Raw genomic sequence first — 22,442 nt, 5'->3', positions numbered from 1 at the left:
TAAGAAAGGGCTCGTCCATACCATCAAGGAGGTCACAGTGTCTAGACACAAACGACATCTAAACAAGTGGCCGTGGCATAGTAGAGTAGGGGCTAGAAGATAGAGTTTGGTGTAAGGGACAGCGATGGCACTAAGGGGAAAGTGACCGACTCTGAGCAGAAGTGCCAAGAGAGCTTCACAGACCGGATGCAGAGAGATGGGTTTCTAAGGATAAACAGAGATTCGCCAAGTGGATTGGGGGAGAATGTTTAGTCAGGGCAGAAGGTACTGTGTGTAAAGGCCCAGAGGGGTACATAGCATGCCATTCCTTACAGAACTATAAGCAGTTTCCACTTGAATGCTGGTGTGGGGTGTTGGTTGGTGATGTGAGGCTAGAGACCGGCAGAGCAGCCTTCAGACACACATGGGCCCGATGCTGCAGCTCGTTCCCTGGGCACTGGGGACCAGTGAAGACCTCTAATTTGGGGAGAGTAACATTAGATTTGCATTTGTGATAATCACTATGGACTCTGGAGAGAACAAGACTGGAAACTGGCCGGGAGCGTGAGGGTTGGGGGAGTGTCGGTCAAAGGCCATTGCGGTGATCCCACAGAATTGTGGGGACAAAAAGGCCTGGAGGAAAGCAGTGGTGTTACAGATGAAAAAGAGCATAGGAGTTAGTGAACACTCGGCTGTGAGGAGAAAGGGGAGGGGAGAGACTCGAGGTTCAGACTACAATCAGTGAGGGATAATGGTACCCTGGATAGGAACACAGGGAGAAGGTGATGAATTCTTGGAAATGCTGGGTTTGAGGTGCCTGTATATGCAGGTGGAAATCACTAAGCAGCACCGTGGATCTGAAGGACTGGAGAAATGGATGAGCTGGAGATGTGTGGGTGGTGGAGGGCCCTAGGGAGAGATGAGCCCTCCTTCCATCTATGCCCACAGCCCTGGGAACTGCCCCAGCGTTAAATGCTCATGCCTGCTTCCCTGGTGGGTTTTATGTGCCAGAGGGGAGAAACTGTCTTCCCGTCTTCGTGTCCTCCCACAGCTCTTTACAAAAGCGGGCTCTGGATCACTCTGTTGACTTCACTTGATCAGTCCACAAATGGGTATTGTTTGAGAATTATTGTGCAATTTGTCCCTACAGCAACCTAACATCAAACAGAAGTTTGTGGCCCTCCTGAAGCGGTTTAAAGTTTCAGATGAGGTACGACCCCTTACTCCCGAGGTTGATGGTGAGTAGAAGAATCCCCTGAGTTTCACCGTCGTTCCTAGGGTGTGCTCTTCCCTGCCACTAGGAGTCAGGATTGCAGGACCCCCAAGTGAGAACATAGCTAAAGAAGGGCTTTAAGCTACTTGAAAAGAGAAAGGAAAGCTTTCCATGTAGCACCCAAAGTTTCACGGTACCTGGAAGCAAGGGTAGCATGGTTATACTCAACTGTTGTTTAATACCACGCCTCTGCTATGGGGTGCCAGTAACAAATCTAGTTGTTGTTGTTGAATTTTCCCTCCTATTGGACAGGGAACATTGTGAGCAACAGCCTGTGAGGTAGGGGCGTCCTCGGTGATCAGCTCTAGTTTGTGGGATTGAGCCCCACGTTGGGCTCTGCACTGTCAGTGTAGGAGCCTGCTCGGGATTCTCTATCTGCCCCTCCCCCACTTATGCTTGCACTCTCTCTCTCAAAATAAATAAATAAGCTTAAAATAAAAACGAGAGATGCCGTGTCCTCCCTGGGCTCTGACCGGCCTGGTGCCAGTTTTCACAGGCTTGTCTTCTGAATGGACTGGAAAGAGATGGGGAAGAAAATTGTCTTGAGGTGTCTTTGTCCTTCTGTGGGCTCCTGGAAAATAAAACCGGCCTGCACAGAGTCACAGTCCTCTGGGTTTTCTTGTGCCCGTGCTTTGGCAGAAGTACATTAGCACTTGTACTTTTCTTCTCATGCCAGGCCCATAGTGTGGAGGGGTAGGGAGGCACTGAGAGGGAAAGGTGGCCTCACCACATCCCTGCTCTCAGGAGTAGATCACAGAAAGGACACTAAGTTTACCCCGATGCATGCGAAGCTGTGGCATTGCCCCTTAAGGACAACTAGTTAAGGAGGCCAGTTGGTACCTGTCCAGGAGGAAAGAGTTATGCATCTACCATAGTTGTTAATAGAGGTAACCCCAAACTCAAAGCTTTTTGTCCCCCACAGGTAGGCTTTGGGCTGGAACACGTATCCCGAGAGCAGATACGAGAGGTGGAAGAGGACTTGGATGAACTGTATGATAGTCTGGAGATGTACAATCCCAGCGACAGTGGCCCTGAAATGGAAGAAACGGAGAGCATCCTTAGCACTCCAAAGCCCAAGCTCAAGTGAGGCCCAAACCTCTTCTATCGAATTGTCTCCCTGCGTATCTCCTTCCTAAGCCAGCACAGTCTCCTAGGCCCCCTCCCTCACTTCCCCTCCATTACCAGGGAGTTTGGCTCCTCACCCTGTTGAACCTCCAGCTGTCTGGAGAAGGATCACTGTTTTTGCCTCTAGCTGGCAAAAGTCCTGATAGGACTTTCCTGAAGTCCTTTGGTCCAGGCCCTCCTTGTCCACTCTGCTGTGTCCTTCCTCAGCGGGCATCCTTCAAGCCCGGGTTGTTGATCTTTCTTGAACACCGCATCGCTACCCAACCTTCCACAGGCTGCTGCTCCGGGCCCCGGTGGCCACTGACCCTGGCTGTGCTTCTTTGCCACAGGCCCTTCTTTGAGGGGATGTCGCAGTCCAGCTCACAGACGGAGATTGGCAGCCTCAACAGCAAGGGTAGCCTCAGCAAAGACACCACCAGCCCTGTGAGCAAGACCGACGGATATGGGGGTTGGGGAGAGGGACCAGGGGAGTGTTGGGGCTTAACACTCTGAGCACTCTGCTCTTGGCTCGTTTTGTGACCTTAGAAGAGCAGTCTTATCTTGTGTCGACCTTGGGTGTCCTCATCAGAGTCCTAGCTGGGAGCTTGGTTCTTTGTGGGCATTGCTGTGGCTGTTTGGGTGTTCTTTTTTGGTCAGTTCCTACCACGACTTGGAGCCTTCCTTCCCAGAACACACAGCGCCTCAGATTTCTCTCTCGACATCTGTAACATGGTAGCTGGGAGTGTGGCATCCTGCCAATGTTAAGCAGTTCTGCTTTCCAGCCTAGGTAAAGAACGTAAAGAGGCAGGAAGCCCACTTACATAGGCTTTATTCCTAGAGGGGGGCAGTGCCCTCAAAGAATTAGGAATTTAGCGGGTAGATTTCCATTTTGCCTGATGACCGAAAGGAAAAAGTTTCTGTCTGCTGTAGCACCACGGGAGGCCAGCATCACCCTGGACCATGCTCTGTTCCTACTTGGGAAGGCTCCCCTAGCAGTGGATCAGGGGTTGGAGCCTGGGTTGATGCTGTATCTACCTCAGGCCCTACGAAGCTGTTCTCATTTACAGCTAAAGGGAAGATGTTGTGCATGATTTTAGTGTCGTTTACGGTGTGCTGTTGCAAGCCCAGTGTCTTTTCTTTAGATCTAAGAAACTGAATCCTTTAAGTTCTGTTCGCTCCACTTCAACAGAGGGCATACAAAACTCACCTTGTGAATAGGTATTAATTGTGAAGAAATGATATGTGAGGTACTCCATCCCCTGAAAAGTACTGTGTCTGTGGAAGGGCTGCCATCCGTCCCAGGTGTCTGCAGACCCTGTGGCAGCTCATGGGTCAGCTCTTGGGCTGCCTTACTGCTTGCTGCCACCAGGTGGGGCTGTCTCCCACCTCATCCCTCTTCCCAGCGGAGGCACAGCCGGCACTGTCTGGCCCTAGAACAGTGGCAGCAGGTGGCATTACTGAAGAAATGTGGGGTGGAAAACTGCAGCCCACAAGGAGAATCCCTCCACGAGAAGCCTCTGGCATGCCATTTGAAGACCTTGCACTCTGATCTGGAGCTGAGGAGGCCTCACCTTACTATTTCTGTGGCTTGTAGCTGCTCTCTCTCATGGGCTTTCTAAACGGCCCTCCTGAATGGTCAGTGTCCACATGGACAGATCATTGGCCACTACAGCCAGATTCCATCTCAAATATAAATACAAGGGATGACCTTTCTAGAGAGAAAACCGGCACCTGGCCAAAGGAGAACTATTTCATAGTGTCCTAGGAATGCGGAACAAGGAATACTGTAACAAAATGCAATTATTAACTGAGATAATGCCCCCAAAAACTAAGCATAACACCTAACATATAATGAATTCTCAATAAATGGTAGGGATTGTTGTTATCCCATCAATACATTATTTTATACTAATGAAGGTGTTTCTTGGTTGATAGAACTTGTCTGTAAGTTCTACTTCAGTCCCAGTTGTATGGCTAACACAGTTTAGAGAGAAGAACCACTGATCCTCTGAGCCTCAGGTGCCTTAGAGTTAGCATAGCAGCCCAGTTAGCTCAAAAGTCAACTGAGATCAGTCTTTACGATATGATGGCCTAAGGGCCCTTATCTAAGCAGAACTTTTCTCTGGGCAGGGGGGGGACTGAAGTTGAGAGCATGTGTTCTGGAGTCAGACCTCTGAGTTTGAATCTTGACTCCATCATTCCACTGACTGTGTGATCTGGGGCAGTTGCCAGGCCTTGGTTTCCTCGTCTACAGAGTACCTGCAAAAGGCACATGCCTTGTGGGGCAGTGTGAAGATACCATGGGAGAATGCAGGTAAATCCTGTGGCATGTGCTCGCTGGATAGATGTGTTGGCCTACCACATGGGAAATATGCAGTAAAAGCAGTAAACGGAGGCTGCTGTTGCTGTTCTTGTTATAGTCTCAGAACCATTTCGGTTCTGGTCTCCTGAAATTGTTAGAATGTCGATGTCTTTTTAGTGAGTCCTTCAAACTCTGGCTCTGTTGGCCAGATTTCAAACTTGCTTTGCTGATTCTCTGTGATATTTCTGTTTTGAAGAGCTCCATATGTCTTCATGTGGATGTAGAGCTCTGGGATCCTTTAGTATGAAGGGCACTTGGGGAAACACATAGCAAGGCCATGCTTTTACAGGGAAGCTCCAAATATAGTAGGAAAAAAAATACTGAGATTACGCATATATAGGCAGGTATGCACATGCTGCCCAACTTTTATCCTCTCTTTCTGATTTCCTAGCATTGTTATTTGTTTTTCTTAATATTCTTTTTTGTTCCCCAGTTTCAGAGGATTCAGTGTATCACTAAAACCAGAAGGAATTTCTGCTGATACAAATTATTACAGTTGTTAGCTTTCCCAGGACTTGAGTACGCAGTAGCAGCAGAATTTGGTTTTCCAGGCTAATAACAATAGACCCTGACAGTGCTTCAGTCAGGGAGGTCGAGAGATACAGCCTTTCAGCCGAGACTTCCTGCTGCTAAAAGTTGCTATTTCCATTGCACTGTAAATAGCGGTGTTAGAGACTAGTACTTCATACAAATGAGAGCCTAAATACTACCCCACTCTGCCCCCCTCACAGGAGCATGTACCCTCCCTGTAGCACCAGCATTGCCCCATGGGCACAGTACTTTGGACTGGTAGCATCTGCCTCCAGTCTACCCAATTAGACACAGCTGCTGCATGGCTGTGTTCCAGGGTTCTGGGGTGAGAAAAGCCCTTCATATTTATAGGAGCAAAAACAGAAATTTGGAGAATTGGGAGTTTGCTCCTAGTGGGACTGCTTGGAACATCTAGAAGAGTCCGTGAATAGCCAGCAGGTTCCCTTTAACCCCAGGCCAAGTGAAGGTTGTTGCAGCTTCACCATGGAAACAATTCTGTACTTGTCCCAGGGCTTGACATGCTACTTTAAAACCCTTCAGCAGAATGGTGTTATTGCCCCAGTTCATTCTCTTTAAATGTGTTTAATTCATTTGTGATACTGAAATCCAAAACTGAGTGAAATCATCTTAAGTCTTAAATCTAACCAGGACTTTCCCATGATTCTGGACTCTGTTAACATTGGTTCTTCATATAGACAATGTAATGAACTAGCTTGCAATCTGAGGCAAACTATTATGTTTGGTTCTGAGCCAAACCATCTCAAGATTTGGGGTCACAAGGTCTAGTTAAAGTATGTTGGTTAGTCTTGCAGATGGTTTAGAGCAGTGCCTCCCAACCAGGGGTGGTTTTTGCCTCCTTCTCAAGGAACATTTGGCGCTGGCAATGACCAGAGACAGTTTTGATTGTCACAACTTGAGGGGTTGGGGGTGCTGCTGCTGGCACTTAGTGGGTAGAGGCCAGGGATGCTGTTTAACATCCTGCTATGCACAGGACACATCCCCCACAACAAAGAAGGATCTGGCCAAAATGTCAGCAGGGCTGAGGTAGAGAAACCATATGGTGTAGATAGAATATGACACAGGGCCTACATTTGCTATAGTTGTTCATTAGTTTTCCAAGTACCCCCTTGAATTTATAAGCCCAGTGTTTCTCAGTACTATTTAATTTACTCAGAGGAAGGAATTTGAGTGATTGGGAGAAGGTAGGATATCTTTGATCTTTCCTAACTCTCTGGTTTCCAAAAACATTCACTAAGGCCAGTACCTTCCCTACATCTAAGACCCACAACAACGCTCAAACTCTTGTGACTTTTACGTAGACATCTGCACAGCCAGAAACAATGTTAGCAAATACGAAAAATATAGTTCTATGTGTCAGTTATTTACAAAGTAAATTTTTAATGTTTATGAAAAACGCTAATAAGAGTTGGGGACAGAGGGAGAATTAATTCACACCTAAATGGCGTAGCATTGGGTGTGTTTTGCTTAGTATATTCATTTATCTTGAGGGGTCTGTAGATGTTTCTACCAAGCAAAATAAATTTGGCTACCATGGATGTCTTTAGTCTCAAAGTCAAAGACCTGAACTGTAAGATTTTCCTTCCCAGCAACTTCTGAGAAGCAGAAGAGGCCCCGGATGTCCTCCGAGGGCATTTACTGTCCCCAGAGTTAGAGGCCTTGCGGGGCCCATACAAAGTCATCTAAACGCTGATCTTCTCTTCCCTGTGACATCTTGTGAGAGTCCGAGAGATGAGAGTTGCTGGGCTCTGAGTTCCACTGTGCTACTGATTTAATGATGACAGACTAGCTGATCCTTCTGACACTTAGTTTTCACCAAACACACTTCTTAGAAGATGGAAATTCCAAAGATTTTGATGAGATCTTCAAATTAAGTGGAAGCATTTTAAGCTTCTGAGGGACCAAGAGAACCAGTTAGAATGGTAGTTATTTGGATGGTGATGACTAATTATTCTAATTTTTGCAGATGGAATTGGCTGCTCTAGAAAAAGTCAAATCTGCTTGGATTAAAAATCAAGATGACAGCTTGACTGAAACAGACACTCTGGTATGTGCAGCTCAGTCTCCTGTGTAACTTAGTTTTTGTGCCTTTAGAAATAAAGCCAAAAGACCTTCAAGACCTCCCTGGGAATTTTGCCTACATCTGTGGACTTGTGAATGTTCTGTGTTCTCTTTCTCCTGGAATCCTTACCCATGGAATATAACCTACCCTGGAGACCAGGTCATTCCCCAAATTAGCAAACCAGAAATGTCCCCATTCTGCTCTTTTATTAGATCTGATTAAATGCTAATTTGGATAATTTCTCACTATCTGTCATCCTTATTTACTTCTGCGAGATGACAACCAGTATCTTCCCCTGAAAAGCCATCCCTTCCTCCAGAGTTGCTTTTAGTGTGAGCAGGCAGCCTACACGTTAAATCTCCAAGTGATTATTGGTCAAGTCCTTCCCCTAAGAGACTGGAGCTGCCCAGGAGGGCGAGCCAAGCCCTAGAGAAATGGAATGTATCGCTTGGAGTGCCCAATTTATACACTGGCTCCACACATACTTACTGGGTAACTACATGTGCTAAGCACTAAAGATGTGAAGGTGAGAACACCAAGGCCTCTGCCATCAAGACACCACCCTCCAGGAGGAGAGCCAAGCTATGCACACCTGAGGTTCTGTGGAGGCTCAGGGAAGGACAAGTGATTCTGACTGGAGGGGGACATCTGAGCTGGGCCTCTCAGAATAGACTGAAGTTCTTCCAGTGGGACCGGAGGCTGGACACCGTGGGTGGGAGGGAGCAGAGAACTTTACCAGGTATCACTCGGGGGTGTACTATGCATTAGCCTCACAGTGAGACCTGGTAGTTGATGGAGTCCAGGGAAGAATTATCTTAGGCTTCTGTTTCCTATAGTAAATAATGCTACATCAAAGATCCGGTGAATAACCAAACATTAGACTTGATGCAAGGTTAATTTAAAGCTTACTATACACTTGCACTTTATAGTTCACCAATAATCTGAAAACCCAGCTTCCACTCTTGCCCGACTGTGGTCTATACTGCAGTGGTCATTTCAAAATGAAATTCCAAGAAACAGAGAGGGGAGGGGGAGAGGGAGGGAGGAAAGGAGGAAGGGAAGGAAGGAAAGAAAAAGAAATTCTAATCATGTCATGTCACGATTAAAATTCTCCTCCCCACCTAAAGAAGCCAGATCATCAGCCCAGGTTTGTGTGTTGACAAATAATAGTTCATAAATGCAGAGGACAGATCGAGTGGCAAGAGACAGTACCCAGCAGAGTGGGTACACTGCATTAAATTAAACAGTAAACTTCCTCATTGGAGAGATAGGTGCAGAACCATATGCTTCTAGGAAAAGAGAGCGAGAGACTGACCCTCGTTGTGAGACTCTCCAGGCTCCTGGGTGGTCACTGAGGGGGAAGTAACCCTCGCTGTTTCCTTTCCTCCCTGGCAGGAAATGACTGACCAGGACATGTTTGGAGATATGAGCACAAGTCTGGTTGTGCCAGAGAAGGTCAAAACTCCCATGAAGTCCAGCAAAACAGATCTCCAAGGTTCTGCTTCTCCCAGGTACTCGAGATTGGAAGAAAATCCTATAACAGGGAGGGTAGAATTAAGGAAACCAAGCAGATGGTGTGAGGCTTGTGACCATAGTTAGCATAGGCTCATGGGCGGGGGAAGGGTGGCTGATAATGGCTTTGGGGTCACGGGGGCTATTTCACTACCTCCTTTCCACATCTCTGGCAGCAAAGTGGATGGGGTACACACGCCCCGGCAGAAGCGGAGCACACCCCTGAAGGAGCGGCAGCTCTCCAAGCCCCTGAGTGAGAGAACCAACAGCTCCGACAGTGAGAGGTCCCCCGACTTGGGCCACAGCACGCAGGTACCCCCTCCCTCTCAAGGCCAGGGCCCTCTGAGCATCCCTAGACCTTGGCTTCTGTTCTGTCATCTTCCTTGGGCGGTTAGGTAGAGAGAAAAGAGGGAATACTGTGGAATGCTCTGAATAAAAGTCTTGAAGACAGATCTAAATCAGAGAAGTCTAACATATGTGTTACTTACTACTAGTGCGGAATCGGCTTCGGTGCTGATCTGCAGGGAGCGGAGGAGGGAGCAGGAAATGCCAGCATTGTCACAGCCTGCCATCACCCCCAAGTGGCAGTTCCACACCTGATTTGTTCTGCCTCCATCAGACCTCAGTCTAGAGATTGTGTGGTGAATCAGTTATTCTAGAGGACAGCAACCGTCAGTATCTCATTGGACATCACCCACCTGGACTCAGATTACCCTTCGTACTACTATGGGCCGGTTAATGTGATTTCAAGCTGGCAAATCAACAATATTAAAATATTTTGATTAAAAGACCCAAGAGTAGGCTGGAATAGAAGCAGAAGAAACCAGACCTCAGGAATTATTTTCTCTTTCTGAAGGCCAGTGGTATCGGGGCTTGGGGAAGGAACCTTTCTAAACTGGCACCTCACACAACTACACTTCCTCCAGAGCTAACAGCAAGCCTGTTCGCTTACCTGATAAATAGCACCAAGAGAAAAGTTTGTGTCAACGTGGCTTCCTGAGTTTGCCGCTATTGCATAGCTGAAAATGAACTGGAGACCAGAATAGCCTGTGCCTGGGGCGAGGTGTCAGGTGTCGTCCTCCTTGCTAATCACTGTTCCTGAAGTACCTTTTGTTCCCTGTGACAGTGGGGCTCCCCACACAGTACCCACTGCCGCTCTCCTTGGTTCTCTCCCCATTGCCCTCAATTTCGTTTCTGTGAGCACCTGGTAACTGTTACCGCCCTCCTCCTCTCCTGGTACTTCGGCTGCATCGTTACCCTTCAGGGCATGCTGACCGTGTTTCTAGCTTAGTCTGCCCTCCCCCTCCTCCGTCAGGACTACTGCTGGGGCTTTGTTCCTGGTGTCTGAGTGTGTTCTCTGAGGACTCTCTGCTTACTCTTTATCCTTGTCCTTTCCATTTTGCTCTGGCCAGTGGGATACTGGGTCTCCTCCAGAAATTCCCAGTGTCTCCCTGTATTCTCCCTGAATACCCCTGCCCCAGAGATTCTCTACCCTAGTGCACCCTGCTCGCCCCTCACGCTCCCTGGGGACTACCTGACAGGCACATTTGTCCCTGCAGATTCCAAGAAAGGTTGTATATGACCAACTGAATCAGATCCTGGTATCAGATGCAGCTCTCCCAGAAAATGTCATCCTTGTCAACACTGCGGACTGGCAGGGCCAGGTAAAGCACTAAAGATGACAGGGCTGGGGAGGAGAGGTTCTGGGGAGCAAGAGGCAGGACGTGGAGAAACAGGAAAATGATCCCCATGTCTCAGGCCCCTCTTCCCTGAACTCAGCCTGTAGTTCCAGGCTCCTGTCCCAGTTCTGTCATTTTCCGGCCTGTGGGACCTCACGTCACTAACTTTTTGTACCTCAGCTTCCTCATCTGTAGAAAAGTGATAGTATTACTGGTCCTGCCTTCCTTCCAGGGTGGTCGTGTGTGGTTTTTCTGTCAGCATAACAGAATACAGGTATCTTGAAAGGTACAAAGTGCTATAAAATGCCAGAGGTTGCCCTAGTTCCCAGGAAGGCAATTCAGAAGAGGCAGAGCAATACCCTCTGGCCCCCAGTCACCGCTGCCCCCTGCCCCCCGGGTAGATCCTGGCGCCAGAATCCCTCTTTCCTAGTGGCCCCGACACCCGGAACATACGCTACAGAGGCAACATGAGAATCTAAAGATTCCTTAACCTTCCCACATTTCCTGGTTAGCATGTCTATATGGGGTCTAGCCCCACCTTCTCTTCACTGGCAGCCAGAGACCTGACCTTTGCCCGGCTTTGATCTCAAGGACAGAGGACAGGCCCCGCCACTCAAGCTGGGCCTAGCCTGCTCCTTGGTGCCTGTGGGGGAGCTGCGTTCTTGCTGCGTGGACTCACCTGTGTCCCTGCCCTTTCCCTCCCTGCCCCCCAGTACGTGGCAGAGCTGCTCCAGGACCAACGGAAGCCTGTCGTGTGTACCTGCTCCACCGTGGAGGTCCAGGCCGTGCTGTCTGCCTTGCTCACCCGTATTCAGCGCTAGTAAGGGCTCTGCTTGTCTCCTGCCCTTTGGGGCTCCCTCTGACTTCATCCTCCCACCCTGACTTCTAAGCAGTGACAGGAGTGCCCTGCCTCACCAGCCCCAAACTCCTCAGTCGCCGTGTGGTTTACAGTGGCGGGCCACGGTGCTCTGTTGTCCCTGCTGGCCCCAGAGGTCAGGGTGTGAAAAGGTCATTCTCCTGCTCTCCCTGCCTCCCAACTTGTACTCTTGACCTGCCACATCTTCTCCTTAAACCCAGGACGAAGAAGACCAGGGAGAAAACCAGGGTTTTACAAAGGCCTTTTACTCTCATCCCTCTAACTGTGCCACGATACTTGGCATCCAGAGTCAGGACCTCCCCAGAGGGGCCCAGAGTCCCCGCCAATGGGAATGAGAACCGCAGGTCCTCCAGGCATCTGGGCTCACGCCCACCGCTGACCCCTGGCAGCACTGCCAGATTGTCTCCCATTAGCCTAAGCTAATTCTTTCTTCCTTCTAGACAGTTACCTGCCTCTCTGATCCTAGGTTTCTCTCCTTATTGCAAAAGCACTGTAGTTCATTGCCTCTCTGTGTATTATTTTGTTTATTGGCTTATTTTCCCTCTGTGGGTTGTGGAATCAAGTGAAGTCAAAGCTTGGGGCCTTTGTCCGAGTAGGATGCTGGTGAACCCCCTAAATGTGGTTGTGACTCTTCCCTTGCTCCCCAGCTGCAACTGCAACTCCTCCATGCCGAGGCCGGTGAAGGTGGCAGCAGTGGGAGGCCAGAGTTACCTGAGCTCCATCCTCCGGTTCTTTGTCAAGTCGCTGGCCAGCAAGACCTCCGACTGGCTTGGCTACATGCGCTTTCTCATCATTCCCCTCGGTAAAAATGGAGTAGATTTCACTCCTGAAGCAGCATGTTGGAGCTGGGCCCTAAGAAGGGACAGTTAGGGAGCTCAAAGGCCAGGCTGTATTTTGTCCCTTAACCACTTTACCTTCTCTGGTTTCCATCTCCTAGGTTCTCACCCTGTGGCCAAATACTTGGGCTCAGTCGACAGTAGATACAGCAGTAACTTCCTTGATTCTGGCTGGAGAGACCTCTTCAGTCGCTCGGAGCCCCCAGTGTCAGGTAATGGCCGTTTATGAGGGATTGAGGCAAAATGCCACCTGGTTCATGGAGGGCCAGTCTTGGCCAAAGGAGGGGCCAAGAGAGCTTACTTTTCTTCCTCCCTATGGTTCTACCACTCCCAATCCCTTTGCATGTTTATTTTCGCAGTAAGTATTTAGTAGGAGGAGGCCCATTATGTGCAGTCCCGCTTCACTCTGGACATTTTTAAGCTCTGCTGTTTGCTGTGCTCCTATGCATCTAGAAATAAGGAGGGCCATGAGGAGGTGATGAGGAGGACTTTTCTAGTTGTAGAAATCAAGCATAAGAAACAGAGAAGAGTTACTAAGCAATCTGTTTATAAGCTAATAACACTGTGCTGACCACGTCTTTTCTCTGAAATACAGAGTAAAAGTGGCAGCGCTTAGAGTGAGCTTGAGTTCTGCAAGGCTGAGGAGTAGCAAATGTGTCGCCAGACCTTGAAGGAAGTGATAGGCACAGATTGGTAGAGTGGAGGAGTCCCTCTAGGTTACAAGATTGGTATGAACAAAATAGAAGCGTGAGCACGATTAGCCTGGAGGAGAGCGGAGCTTTGAGGAACTGCAAACAGAGATCGGAAGGGAGCGAACAGCGCTTCGGTTCTTCGTTCCTTATATTCAAAACCAGAGGATCTTTAGAACCCTTTCTCTCCCTCAACTCCGAGGGTCTTCTGATGGGTCTCAACAAGGGGATCCCTCAGAAGGTTTTCAGGTTTGCCTGCTGAAATAAACCGGCAGTTATCTCTTGTCTTTTCTGCAGAGCAACTGGACGTGGTCGGGCGGGTCATGCAGTATGTCAGTGGGGCAGGTGTCACACACCAGCTCCCCGTAGCTGAAGCCATGCTGACCTGCAGGCATAAGTTGTAAGTTTCACTTCAGGGGATTTCTTGAAACTGCTAGGGTGGGTGGGCTAGCTAAATCTTGAGTTTTCTTTGCTTTTCTGTATTTTCCTTCTCCCCACCTGTTTCTCTTTGTAGCAACTCAAGAGAATATGAGAGGCAATGTTTTTACCGCCTTCCATCCAGGCCCCGCCATCCTTGTCCTGGGCCTCCCCACCCAAATAGATGCCCCCTTAGCATAAGAGAAGCCCATCCTAGGGGCTGAAATCCGCACATGGGAGCAGGTGGTGAAGTATGCAGGATCAGAACTTTTGCCTCTATCTGTGGCTCCTCTGCCATCCTGAGACATGATGGAAAGTGTCATGTAGTGTCTGGACTCCCTTGAAGCCACAGTAAAATATCAAAAGCTGGGGCACCTGGGTGGCTCAGTCAGTTAAGCATCTGACTTCGGTTCAGGTCAGGATTTCACGGTTCGTGGGTTCGAGCCCCACATCAGGCTCTGTGCTGAGAGCTCACAGCCTGGAGCCTGCTTCAGATTCTCTTTCTCCCTCCCTCCCTCCCTCTCTCTCTCTCTGCCCCTCCCCGGCTTGTATTCTGTTTCTCTCTGTCTCTCAAAAATGAATAAACGTTGAAAAAAAAATTTTTTTTAAATATCAAAAGTTTGTATCCCCAGCTCTCCATGCAGTATCACCCACTAACTATAAAGCTTTTCTTTCTCTCCCAACAGCCCTGATGAAGACTCCTATCAGAAGTTTATCCCCTTCATTGGCGTGAGTACTGACTCCCCACTCCTCTGTACCCCATCCATTCTCCTGGCCTCCCCACATACACATACACAAATAAAAGATTCATCTAGACAGTAGTTCTCATCCAGAGGTGATTCTGCCCCGAGGGGACATCTGGCCATGCCTGGAGACATTTTTGGCTGTCACAGCTGGAAGTTGGGGTGCTAGTGGCATCCAGTGGGTAGAGACCAGGGATGCCGCTAAACTTCCTACAGTGCACCAGACAGCTCCCCAGCCCCGCCAAACAGATTAATCTGGCCCCAATGTCAATAATGCCAAAGTGGAGAAACCCTGGGCTGGAACATGTACTGAGCTGTTCCTTTCAGTATCCTCTTTTCCTGAATCATGGGCTACCCCAGATCATCACTAGTATCCTCATATTTATTACACCAAGCCCAGAACCTGGTGCCTTGGCCTAGGGAGGGACATCCAGAGCATAGGTTCTGTAGTCTCCAGGGAAAAGAAGGCTGCCTCAGAAATGAAATAATGATAGATGATATTCTGAAGAGAAGTCCAAGAAGTAGGTATTTCTGTCTTCAGGGTCAAATGTACCACTGAAAAGAAGGATCCCTCCTTTCCCTTCCTATTTAGTCAAAGGAGAATCTCTAGATGAGTTCATTGATTTTGAAAATAAAAGGGAAATGTCTCAAATATCCCTGATGTCAGGTGGCACTGGCCTTTGTTTCATTTGGCAGTAGCTCGGCCATAAGGCAGAGACCAACCAAGAAAGGGACCCCAGAGGTGACAGAGCTGACACCCTGTGGGGCCAAAGCACTCCACAAAAGCGTGGCTGAAAATTCAGATTTCCATGTATGAGACAATTGAATTTCACTTCCAAGTCAGCTTGTATCTTTTCCTGTACTCTCCTAGCTTTGGGTAGGGGGACATAAGCAGATGAAGGGCTTATTCTTTGCTCGTCCCAGACTCTGGATGTCTTGAGTGATCATGGGAGATCCCTGAGCCTGGAGAAATTCGGTTGCCCTTTCTTGTGCCTTGCTAAAGCCTACTGTCTGAATGATCCACTCAGTTCCTGTTAGCCACTGGGGCTACTTCCATTGCCATGTTGGAGGCTCCAGACCACAGCCTGTAGCCTAAGCTGATGGTTTGATACACATCTTTGTGGAGCTATGGGTTGCTGCACACTCTGGCCTCACAGACAAGAGAGAAATATTAAAAATTTAAAATTTAAACCAACAAAGGAACTGGCAGCCTCATATAATGCCAGGGGAGCAAGGGAGTTGTGTCCAGGAAGTTCAGAGTGTCGGTATGTTACTTTCCGAGAACTAAAATAAGGATGCATAGAGAATTTGGGACAAACTTCAGTGAATAGCAGCACTGTGTTCTAAGTAGCCATGATGGGACCATTTGCACGTTATCTCCACTCCCTGTCGGTCCCCAGGGTGCAGCTTCTGTGACCTCTCAGCTCTGCTGCACCTCTGCCGGGTGCTAGGCCCTTGGCCTGCTACTTCACAGGAATTCACCTGTCACTTCAAGTCACAGCGGTAACATTTAGTCTGTTTCTAGCTGTGCCCTTTGCTGGCCACTGGAGGGCCCCCTCTGTCCTTCCCAGAATTCTCTATGAGAAATCTAAAATCCTTTGGGAAGCTGAAATTAATACCACTTCCTTGAGGCAGGAAAGGGGCAGGAAGGTGCCTGGGATCACCTCCTTATCCATATTGTCCCAGATTCCAACAGATCTGGAAAGGAGGAAGCTGGTATCAGCACATCAGCATGTTCCCCTGCTTGGTGCAACAGGCAGGCTTTCAGAGAGCTCCTCCCCTGCAACACCCTGTCTTACTAAGCTTTCTCAGAGCCGTTCTTTACTTCTCTGACATGGGAAAATGGCCTCCTACCCACGTGATCTTAGAAGAAATGAGATCAGAATACTGAAATGGTTCCTGCCTTCAAGGTGGCTTTTTGCCCTCCCTAGAGATGAGCCACAAGGCCTCATGTGCCCCCACATCACTGTTTGGAACTGGGCTTTTATACGTATCTTACAGATCTGGGCTGCTCTGGATTTGCAAAGATTTTAAAAGCCTCTGATCAAATAATATATAGTAATGGCTGTTGTGTCCAAACACCTGCTTCCAACTGGGTCAAAATGTGTCCAGCTTTAGTGAGAGGACTTAATGCGGTATCTCTTCTTTCTCTCAGGTGGTGAAGGTGGGTCTGGTTGAAGATTCTCCCTCTACTGCAGGTGAGGCTGGGATTCTTTTGCTTCTGTGAAGTGAGGTGATGCCTTCTAGGCTCATCTCTAGTCCAGCAGGCCAGAAGGTGAAGATTTGGGGGCTCCTAAGGTTAAGTCAGAATTTGAGCAGGAAAACTGTGGCCACCTTCACTTCCTGGGTGAAGCGGCGGCAGGGGGTGGTGGGGAGGTGTTAAAAGCTCAGCTACAGCTGAGACAGAGGGGTACCTTGACCCCTTGGCTGTCCCCCTGTGCTTGTCCCCCTGACAGGTGATGGGGATGACTCACCTGTGGTCAGCCTTACTGTGCCCTCCACATCACCGCCTTCCAGCTCAGGCCTGAGCCGAGATACCACAGCCACTCCTCCTTCGTCCCCATCCATGAGCAGTGCCCTCGCCGTTGTGGGGTAAGGCTCTTGCCCATACCTCTCCTTCCCACCGACCCTCTCCCTCAGGGCCCAGGAACCGTACTAACTGCCCCCTCACCCCCGCCTGCAGCATTGTATAACAGTGATGTTATACTGAGTGTAGAAGGCAGGTTAGTGGCAAGGACGTTGGAGTTCGAATTCAGAGACTTCGGTCACTAGCCGGGCAAGTGGAACAGCCCTGAACGATGGAGGATACTCTCTTCCCTGTCTCCCAGGTAAAAGAATTGAATGAGACAAATGACAGAGAGACCTTCTGTAACCTGTAAAGTGCCGTACAGGAGTCTTGCTGGGGGACTGTCCAGCGAGGGGGAAAGAGTGTGGGCATGGGAGTCCTGCACACCTGGGTTCGAGTCATGGTTCTGTGTTAGGTCCGCTACATTAGCTTTTGGTAAAGAACTAACTACTCAACGACACTTTCTAAGGCTCAGTGAGAGAGACCACATCAAGGTGTGACCATTGAGATAGGTGTAGGGAGCACTGCCATGGATTTTGCGGGGGCGGTGGCTCAACTCCAACACAACCGAAACAAGTGGGGATTTCTACCCAGGGAGCAGGTGTGGATGGAAAATGACTAAGAAGAAACATTAGGGGTCGGGAGATTCTTGCTGAAGACAGGTCAGGGTGTCAGACATCTTCTGGGGGTGGTGGCGGACAAGGAACCTGAGCAGGTATCCCAGGTGATCAGACAGGGAGGGTGGGGGCTCTTGCCAACTGTCTTAGCAGGGTTCTTGCTAACTGGATTTTACAAAGATGTACACAAATGAGCCTAGGAAAAAGTTTGGGAGCCAGACTAAAGTTTCTAAAGTTTGGTCAAGCAAAGAATCTGTCATTTGGACAAGTTACTAAGCTTCATTTTCATCTTTGTAAGTAGAGTGAAATAGCCATGTCACAGTTTGTGAGGCTTAAATAAGAACCTGTATGGTTTGGTACCTGGCACATGGGAGGTATTATTGCCTTCTCTCATGCATTCAGTCTGTCTGTCAGCAGAGTGCCCGTTTGAGGCACTGGAGCTGTAGCAGCAAATAAGAAAGGCTCATCCTAGTCCCGGAGCTCAGGCTTCTGGGTCCTGGCAATGCCAGAGCAGCAAAAACTTTCAAATTGTGTAGGTTGCAGTAAGTGCTATGAAAAAATAGTAGGGGGATGGTTCTGAAAGGAGAAGGAATTTCTTTAGGATCTCGAGTACCCATAGTTTAGATCAGGCAGTCAGGGTGGCCTCTCAGAAGGCACCTCTCATGCCAGGCCTGAGAACAGGAGGAGATGACAGACGGAGTGTGGAGCAGAATGCTCCTGCAGGGGGCTTGAGGGAGCAGGCTGGGAGGTGAGAAAAGGGCAGGTGTGAGTCAGGAACAGAAATGGGCTCCTGCACCTTCTTCCTCCCTGTTTCCCTTTTTCTGCCTTACCTCTTTGTGTTTCTCCTGGGAATGGTCCTCAGCAGCAGAGAGGGGAGGCACTAGCCCGTGGTTGTCCCAGAAACACCAATGACAGGGTCATGGTCCCTGAAGAACATGAATGTTCTTAGATGGCGAGAAGCCTGCATTGCACCTCGGATCCCAACCCTCATCGTCCCTCACCCTCTCCTCCCCTTTTCACTTCCCATCATGTGGTCTCTACTGGTTTATGGAAGGGACGGTGCAGGAAAGGAGGAAGTCCCACACAGCCGGTAATGCCTCATGGTTCCAGGCTTCCTGAGGGTCTGGGGACCAGCCCTTAACTTCGACCTCCTTTTCTATCCCATTTAAGCTGGTTTTTAATGGAACCACTGAAAGTAGGCAGAAAGAAATGTCAGATGACTTTTGTAGCCTGTGTACCTATTGTGTCTGACGCCTCCTTTCAAGAAAACATCAGCCCTTTTTCCCCTCGGAGCTAAAATTATCCCTGAGCTAGAAGTGCCATAAATAAGAGAAAGCCGCAGGTCAGCAACCATCAGCTCTCCCTCCTGGGGCTGCTGTGGAGCTGGCCAAGGTGTTTCTGTCTCTGCCCCACTTAATCTCTCCAGCCCTTGGCTGGGTTTTGCCTGGGCTCTGCTTGTTGGGTGTGTACATATGTGTGCATGTGTATGTATATGTGTGCATACGTGCTTGCTGGGGGGGTGTATGTGTGTGCATATGAGTGTGTGTATGTATGCGTGCAGGCTTTCTTCCTAAAGCTCCTTTCCTCTCTGCTTCCCTTATCGCCCTGTGACTTTGTATTTGGCTCCCTCACAGTGTCTCAGGTCTTTATCTGTTCCTGGCTTTGTCCTCCGATCAGCCTGTCTCGCCCTTCCCACACGAACCAATTCCATGAGACTGGAGGGAACCCAGAGCCGTTTAATCTGCCGCCTCCTCTCACCCCTCCCAGAGCCTGGCAGTCTCCCCCGGGCCCTCCAACCTGGCCATGTAGTTGGGAACTGAAGGCAGAGCCTACTCTCCATTACTGTTCCCCTTCCTCAGGAGCCCCAACAGCCCATATGGGGACGTGATTGGCCTCCAGGTGGACTACTGGCTGGGCCACCCTGGTGAGCGGAGAAGGGAAGGTGACAAGAGGGACGCCAGTTCCAAGAACACCCTCAAGAGCGTCTTCCGCTCAGTGCAGGTTTCCCGCCTGCCCCATGGTGGGGAGGCCCAGCTTTCCGGTACCATGGCAATGACTGTGGTCACCAAAGAGAAGAACAAGAAAGGTAAGTGACATCTGAGGCCAGGGACAGTCAGGGCCACCGGGGTTCCCCATCTCCTCTCAGGGCCTGGGACAGAATCTGCTTCTGGGAGATCTTTGGATGAAGGTGAAGAGCACATATATCATGGGGTCCAGCCCGGGGACCTGCATCACCTGCGAGACAAGGTCGTTCCTTCTTTAACAAAGGAAATGGATGTTCCCAGTGAGCAGTTGGTCCCTACCTGCTGAACATCAGCACCTTAGGGGCCAAGGCAGTTAGTGCTGCCATAATGTAGGGAGCCTTTCCAGCCACTACCCTCAGGGATGGACCATGTGACAGAGGAGGACATCACTGTGTCCCCATGAAGCAGAATATTTGTTGTTTAAGAATTAAGAGGAGTACAGCCCATTTTGGATAAGATGGGGCACTTAAGTCACTAGAGGTAGAGTTGGGGGTGGCCTGGGTCCTATGCTCTGAGAGTATGAGGCAGGAATCCCCACAACCAGGCCAGGGCTAGGGCAGAGCTTGCTGCCGTCTGTTCTGCTGATTTGGCTGTGCACCTGCCATAGCAGACAAGTCTGCCAGGTGACCCATGGGCCCTCCCAGCCCCACGCATCGCCCAGCTGTCAGGGGCTTTCTCTAATCGCTGGACCCTTCCTCCTCAGAGCATTCCCAAAGCAGCTGGGCCCCTTTCCGTTCGTGCCTCTGTTCCACAGAGTTCCTCTTGAGGGCAAGCAGGGGACTGTGCCAGGCCAAAAGCCAGAGCAACAAGGGCAGGCCTGACAGCTCTATGTGTTCTCCTTGCTGCCCCGACATCCCTAGAACAGAGATGGTGCAGACACTCTGGTGTGGCCTCCCTCCTCCTAGCCGCAGCAGACTCAGCCCTACGTGGGTGCGAGTGAGTAGGCAGGAGCCCAAGGGCACAGGCTCCTTGCCCTACAGGCTACCTAGAACACCCAAGCTGGAAGGGACCTCAGAGACCCAACTGGCCCCAGGTCCTCGTTACACAGTTGATGATACTGAAGCTCAAGGAGAGGCCTATGCTGGGAGGGGGCAGGACTCAAAGATCCTGGTACGTGCTGCCTGCCTACCCAGAGCTGGGGAGAGAGGATGTCCATCAGCAGATCATCTCCCCCACCACACACACACAGGAAGAGGGGCCGGTGGGGCTGAGAGAGGGGAGGGGGTGAATACTTTTCCAAGGGTTGTGACAGAGGTGGTTCTGCTTGCTTTCCAGTTCCCACTATCTTCCTGAGCAAGAAACCTCGAGAAAAGGAGGTAGATTCCAAGAGCCAGGTCATCGAGGGCATCAGCCGCCTCATCTGCTCTGCCAAGCAGCAGCAGACCATGCTGAGAGGTACGGGGAGACACGGGAGGAGGGGTGCTGGGCAGGGCGGGAAGAAGAGGGGCAGGGGACTCTGCGGGGAGGGAGGCGATGGCCCTCCCCGAGGGACCCTGGGGAGGTGGCCTTAGCAGCCCTGGTCACCCCCTCCTTCCCCTGTCACCCCAGTGTCCATCGACGGAGTCGAGTGGAGTGACATCAAGTTCTTCCAGCTGGCGGCCCAGTGGCCCACCCATGTCAAGCACTTTCCAGTGGGACTATTCAGTGGCAGCAAGGCCACCTGAGGGCACTATCTCCTGGCCACTCTCCCTCCTGGCACTGCCACCAGCCTCACCGCCTGCGGGCAGGGGGAGGCCAGCAGGCCTGGGTCCAGCGTCCCCTTTCCTGGCCCTGAGGCCTGTATCTCTCTTGCCCAGTCCTGAAGGACACTGCCAGTGGGGACACTGCTCCCCTCCCTCCTGCTCAGTCCTCTCCCTCCCATTCCGGGCCGGGGCGTGTCGATTTTGCCTTTTGGCACCCATCCCTGGAATTGAGTCCTCTGGGCCTCCCTTCACCGACTTCCAGTCTCCCCACATGGCACCAGTTCCTTCCTGGAAATAGGAAACCTGGAACCCTGGCCCACAGCAGGGAATCCAGCCCTCCCCATCCCTCTGCCAGCTGCCCAACCTGCCCCCCCCTCAAGTGGGGCCCAGGGCCACTTCCCACTCCGGTGGGTTCTCCTAGTGTGGGATAGGAGGGGCACCCTGAGCCCAAGGGACCCCCTCCCCTCCACAATCACAGGAGCAGCCCCACCCCTCCCTCACCCCCAGAACCGCATTTCTGTGGTGATGCCATGTATTTCTGGGGTGGAGGGGCCTTCCTGGTCTCCCCCATGCACGACTTCCTCACTGACCCCCAGGTCCCCCCTAGATGTCACGAGCATCCTTGAGTGTTTCTTTGGTTCTCTGCACAGCCAGTCTCTTGGTGGTTCCATGTGACTTGCTTGGGCACCAGTCGCTGTCCTTGTGGCTCCCCCTTGTTGATGACTCTCCTCCCTCTGCCTCCCACCCCCTGCCCTCCAGCACAGCCTGCCTCTTCCTGAACTCCAGACTGGGACAGATGGGAGGCAGACCCCCACCGGCATATTGTCTGTGACCCTACATCTCCCCGCGCCCACCATGTCCATTTGTGTCCCATTCCCTAGTGTGTTCTTCCCCACCTCCCACCTGGACAGAGAGCCCACCTTCCCAGCCAGGTCTCTCTCCAGCAGGCTCCAAACCCTCCCTCTTGCCATGGGGGTCTGAGCCAACTCCTCAGCCTCGACCATCAGCCTTCTCAGGAGAAGCTGAGCACGCAGGGCCGCCATCCCAGCCGCAGCCCTCTGTCCACCACCCCAGCATCTCCACAGCTTTACCGTTGCCCTCACCCCTTCTAGAAGTTTTTGCACAGAACTTCATTTTGAAAAGTGTTTTTCTCATTCTCCATACCTCCCCAAACTCCTCCAGCCCTTATACCCCTGCTCAGCCCTGCTGTCCAGAGCATCTCCTGGGCTGAGCTGCTCTCTTGGGGCCGGAGAGGGGTGGGGTTTGGGGGACTGAGTGGATGTTGGGTTTTTCATTCAATAAACTGGTGATTTCTTACCAACTAGCAAGGCTTGGGCTTCTATGCCTCTCACTGTGATGCAGGATCTATCCGACCCTCTCCCCTCTGCACAACACAGCCGACTCCTCTCAAAATCAACTCCTCTCAAATGGCTGGAAAAAGCTCATTCTCATTTCCTTAATTATAGAAACA

The 22,442-nt window shown here is 50.5% G+C and overlaps 1 protein-coding gene across 2 annotated transcripts in view; it reads left to right on the top strand.

The window, feature by feature from the left end:
- Window positions 1-22,295, top strand: part of PACS1 (phosphofurin acidic cluster sorting protein 1) — a 151,735-nt gene extending 129,440 nt beyond the window's left edge. For both annotated transcript variants that reach the window (XM_027045846.2, XM_027045847.2), the window contains exons 8-24: window positions 1,130-1,189; window positions 2,175-2,335; window positions 2,707-2,800; window positions 7,234-7,314; window positions 8,725-8,840; window positions 9,018-9,153; window positions 10,401-10,505; window positions 11,234-11,340; window positions 12,045-12,199; window positions 12,335-12,445; window positions 13,220-13,322; window positions 14,026-14,068; window positions 16,238-16,280; window positions 16,539-16,674; window positions 19,125-19,351; window positions 20,565-20,684; window positions 20,838-22,295. In XM_027045846.2, the coding sequence (XP_026901647.1) occupies window positions 1,130-1,189; window positions 2,175-2,335; window positions 2,707-2,800; window positions 7,234-7,314; window positions 8,725-8,840; window positions 9,018-9,153; window positions 10,401-10,505; window positions 11,234-11,340; window positions 12,045-12,199; window positions 12,335-12,445; window positions 13,220-13,322; window positions 14,026-14,068; window positions 16,238-16,280; window positions 16,539-16,674; window positions 19,125-19,351; window positions 20,565-20,684; window positions 20,838-20,953 (1,914 nt within the window). In that variant the 3' untranslated portion in view covers window positions 20,954-22,295. The remainder of the gene's footprint in view (window positions 1-1,129; window positions 1,190-2,174; window positions 2,336-2,706; window positions 2,801-7,233; window positions 7,315-8,724; window positions 8,841-9,017; window positions 9,154-10,400; window positions 10,506-11,233; window positions 11,341-12,044; window positions 12,200-12,334; window positions 12,446-13,219; window positions 13,323-14,025; window positions 14,069-16,237; window positions 16,281-16,538; window positions 16,675-19,124; window positions 19,352-20,564; window positions 20,685-20,837) is intronic.
- The last annotated feature ends 147 nt before the right edge of the window (window positions 22,296-22,442 follow it).

This window comes from Acinonyx jubatus, chromosome D1, assembly GCF_027475565.1.
Source record: "Acinonyx jubatus isolate Ajub_Pintada_27869175 chromosome D1, VMU_Ajub_asm_v1.0, whole genome shotgun sequence".
NCBI classification, from domain to species: Eukaryota; Metazoa; Chordata; class Mammalia; order Carnivora; family Felidae; genus Acinonyx; species Acinonyx jubatus.
This window is presented reverse-complemented; position numbering and strand designations above follow the sequence as displayed.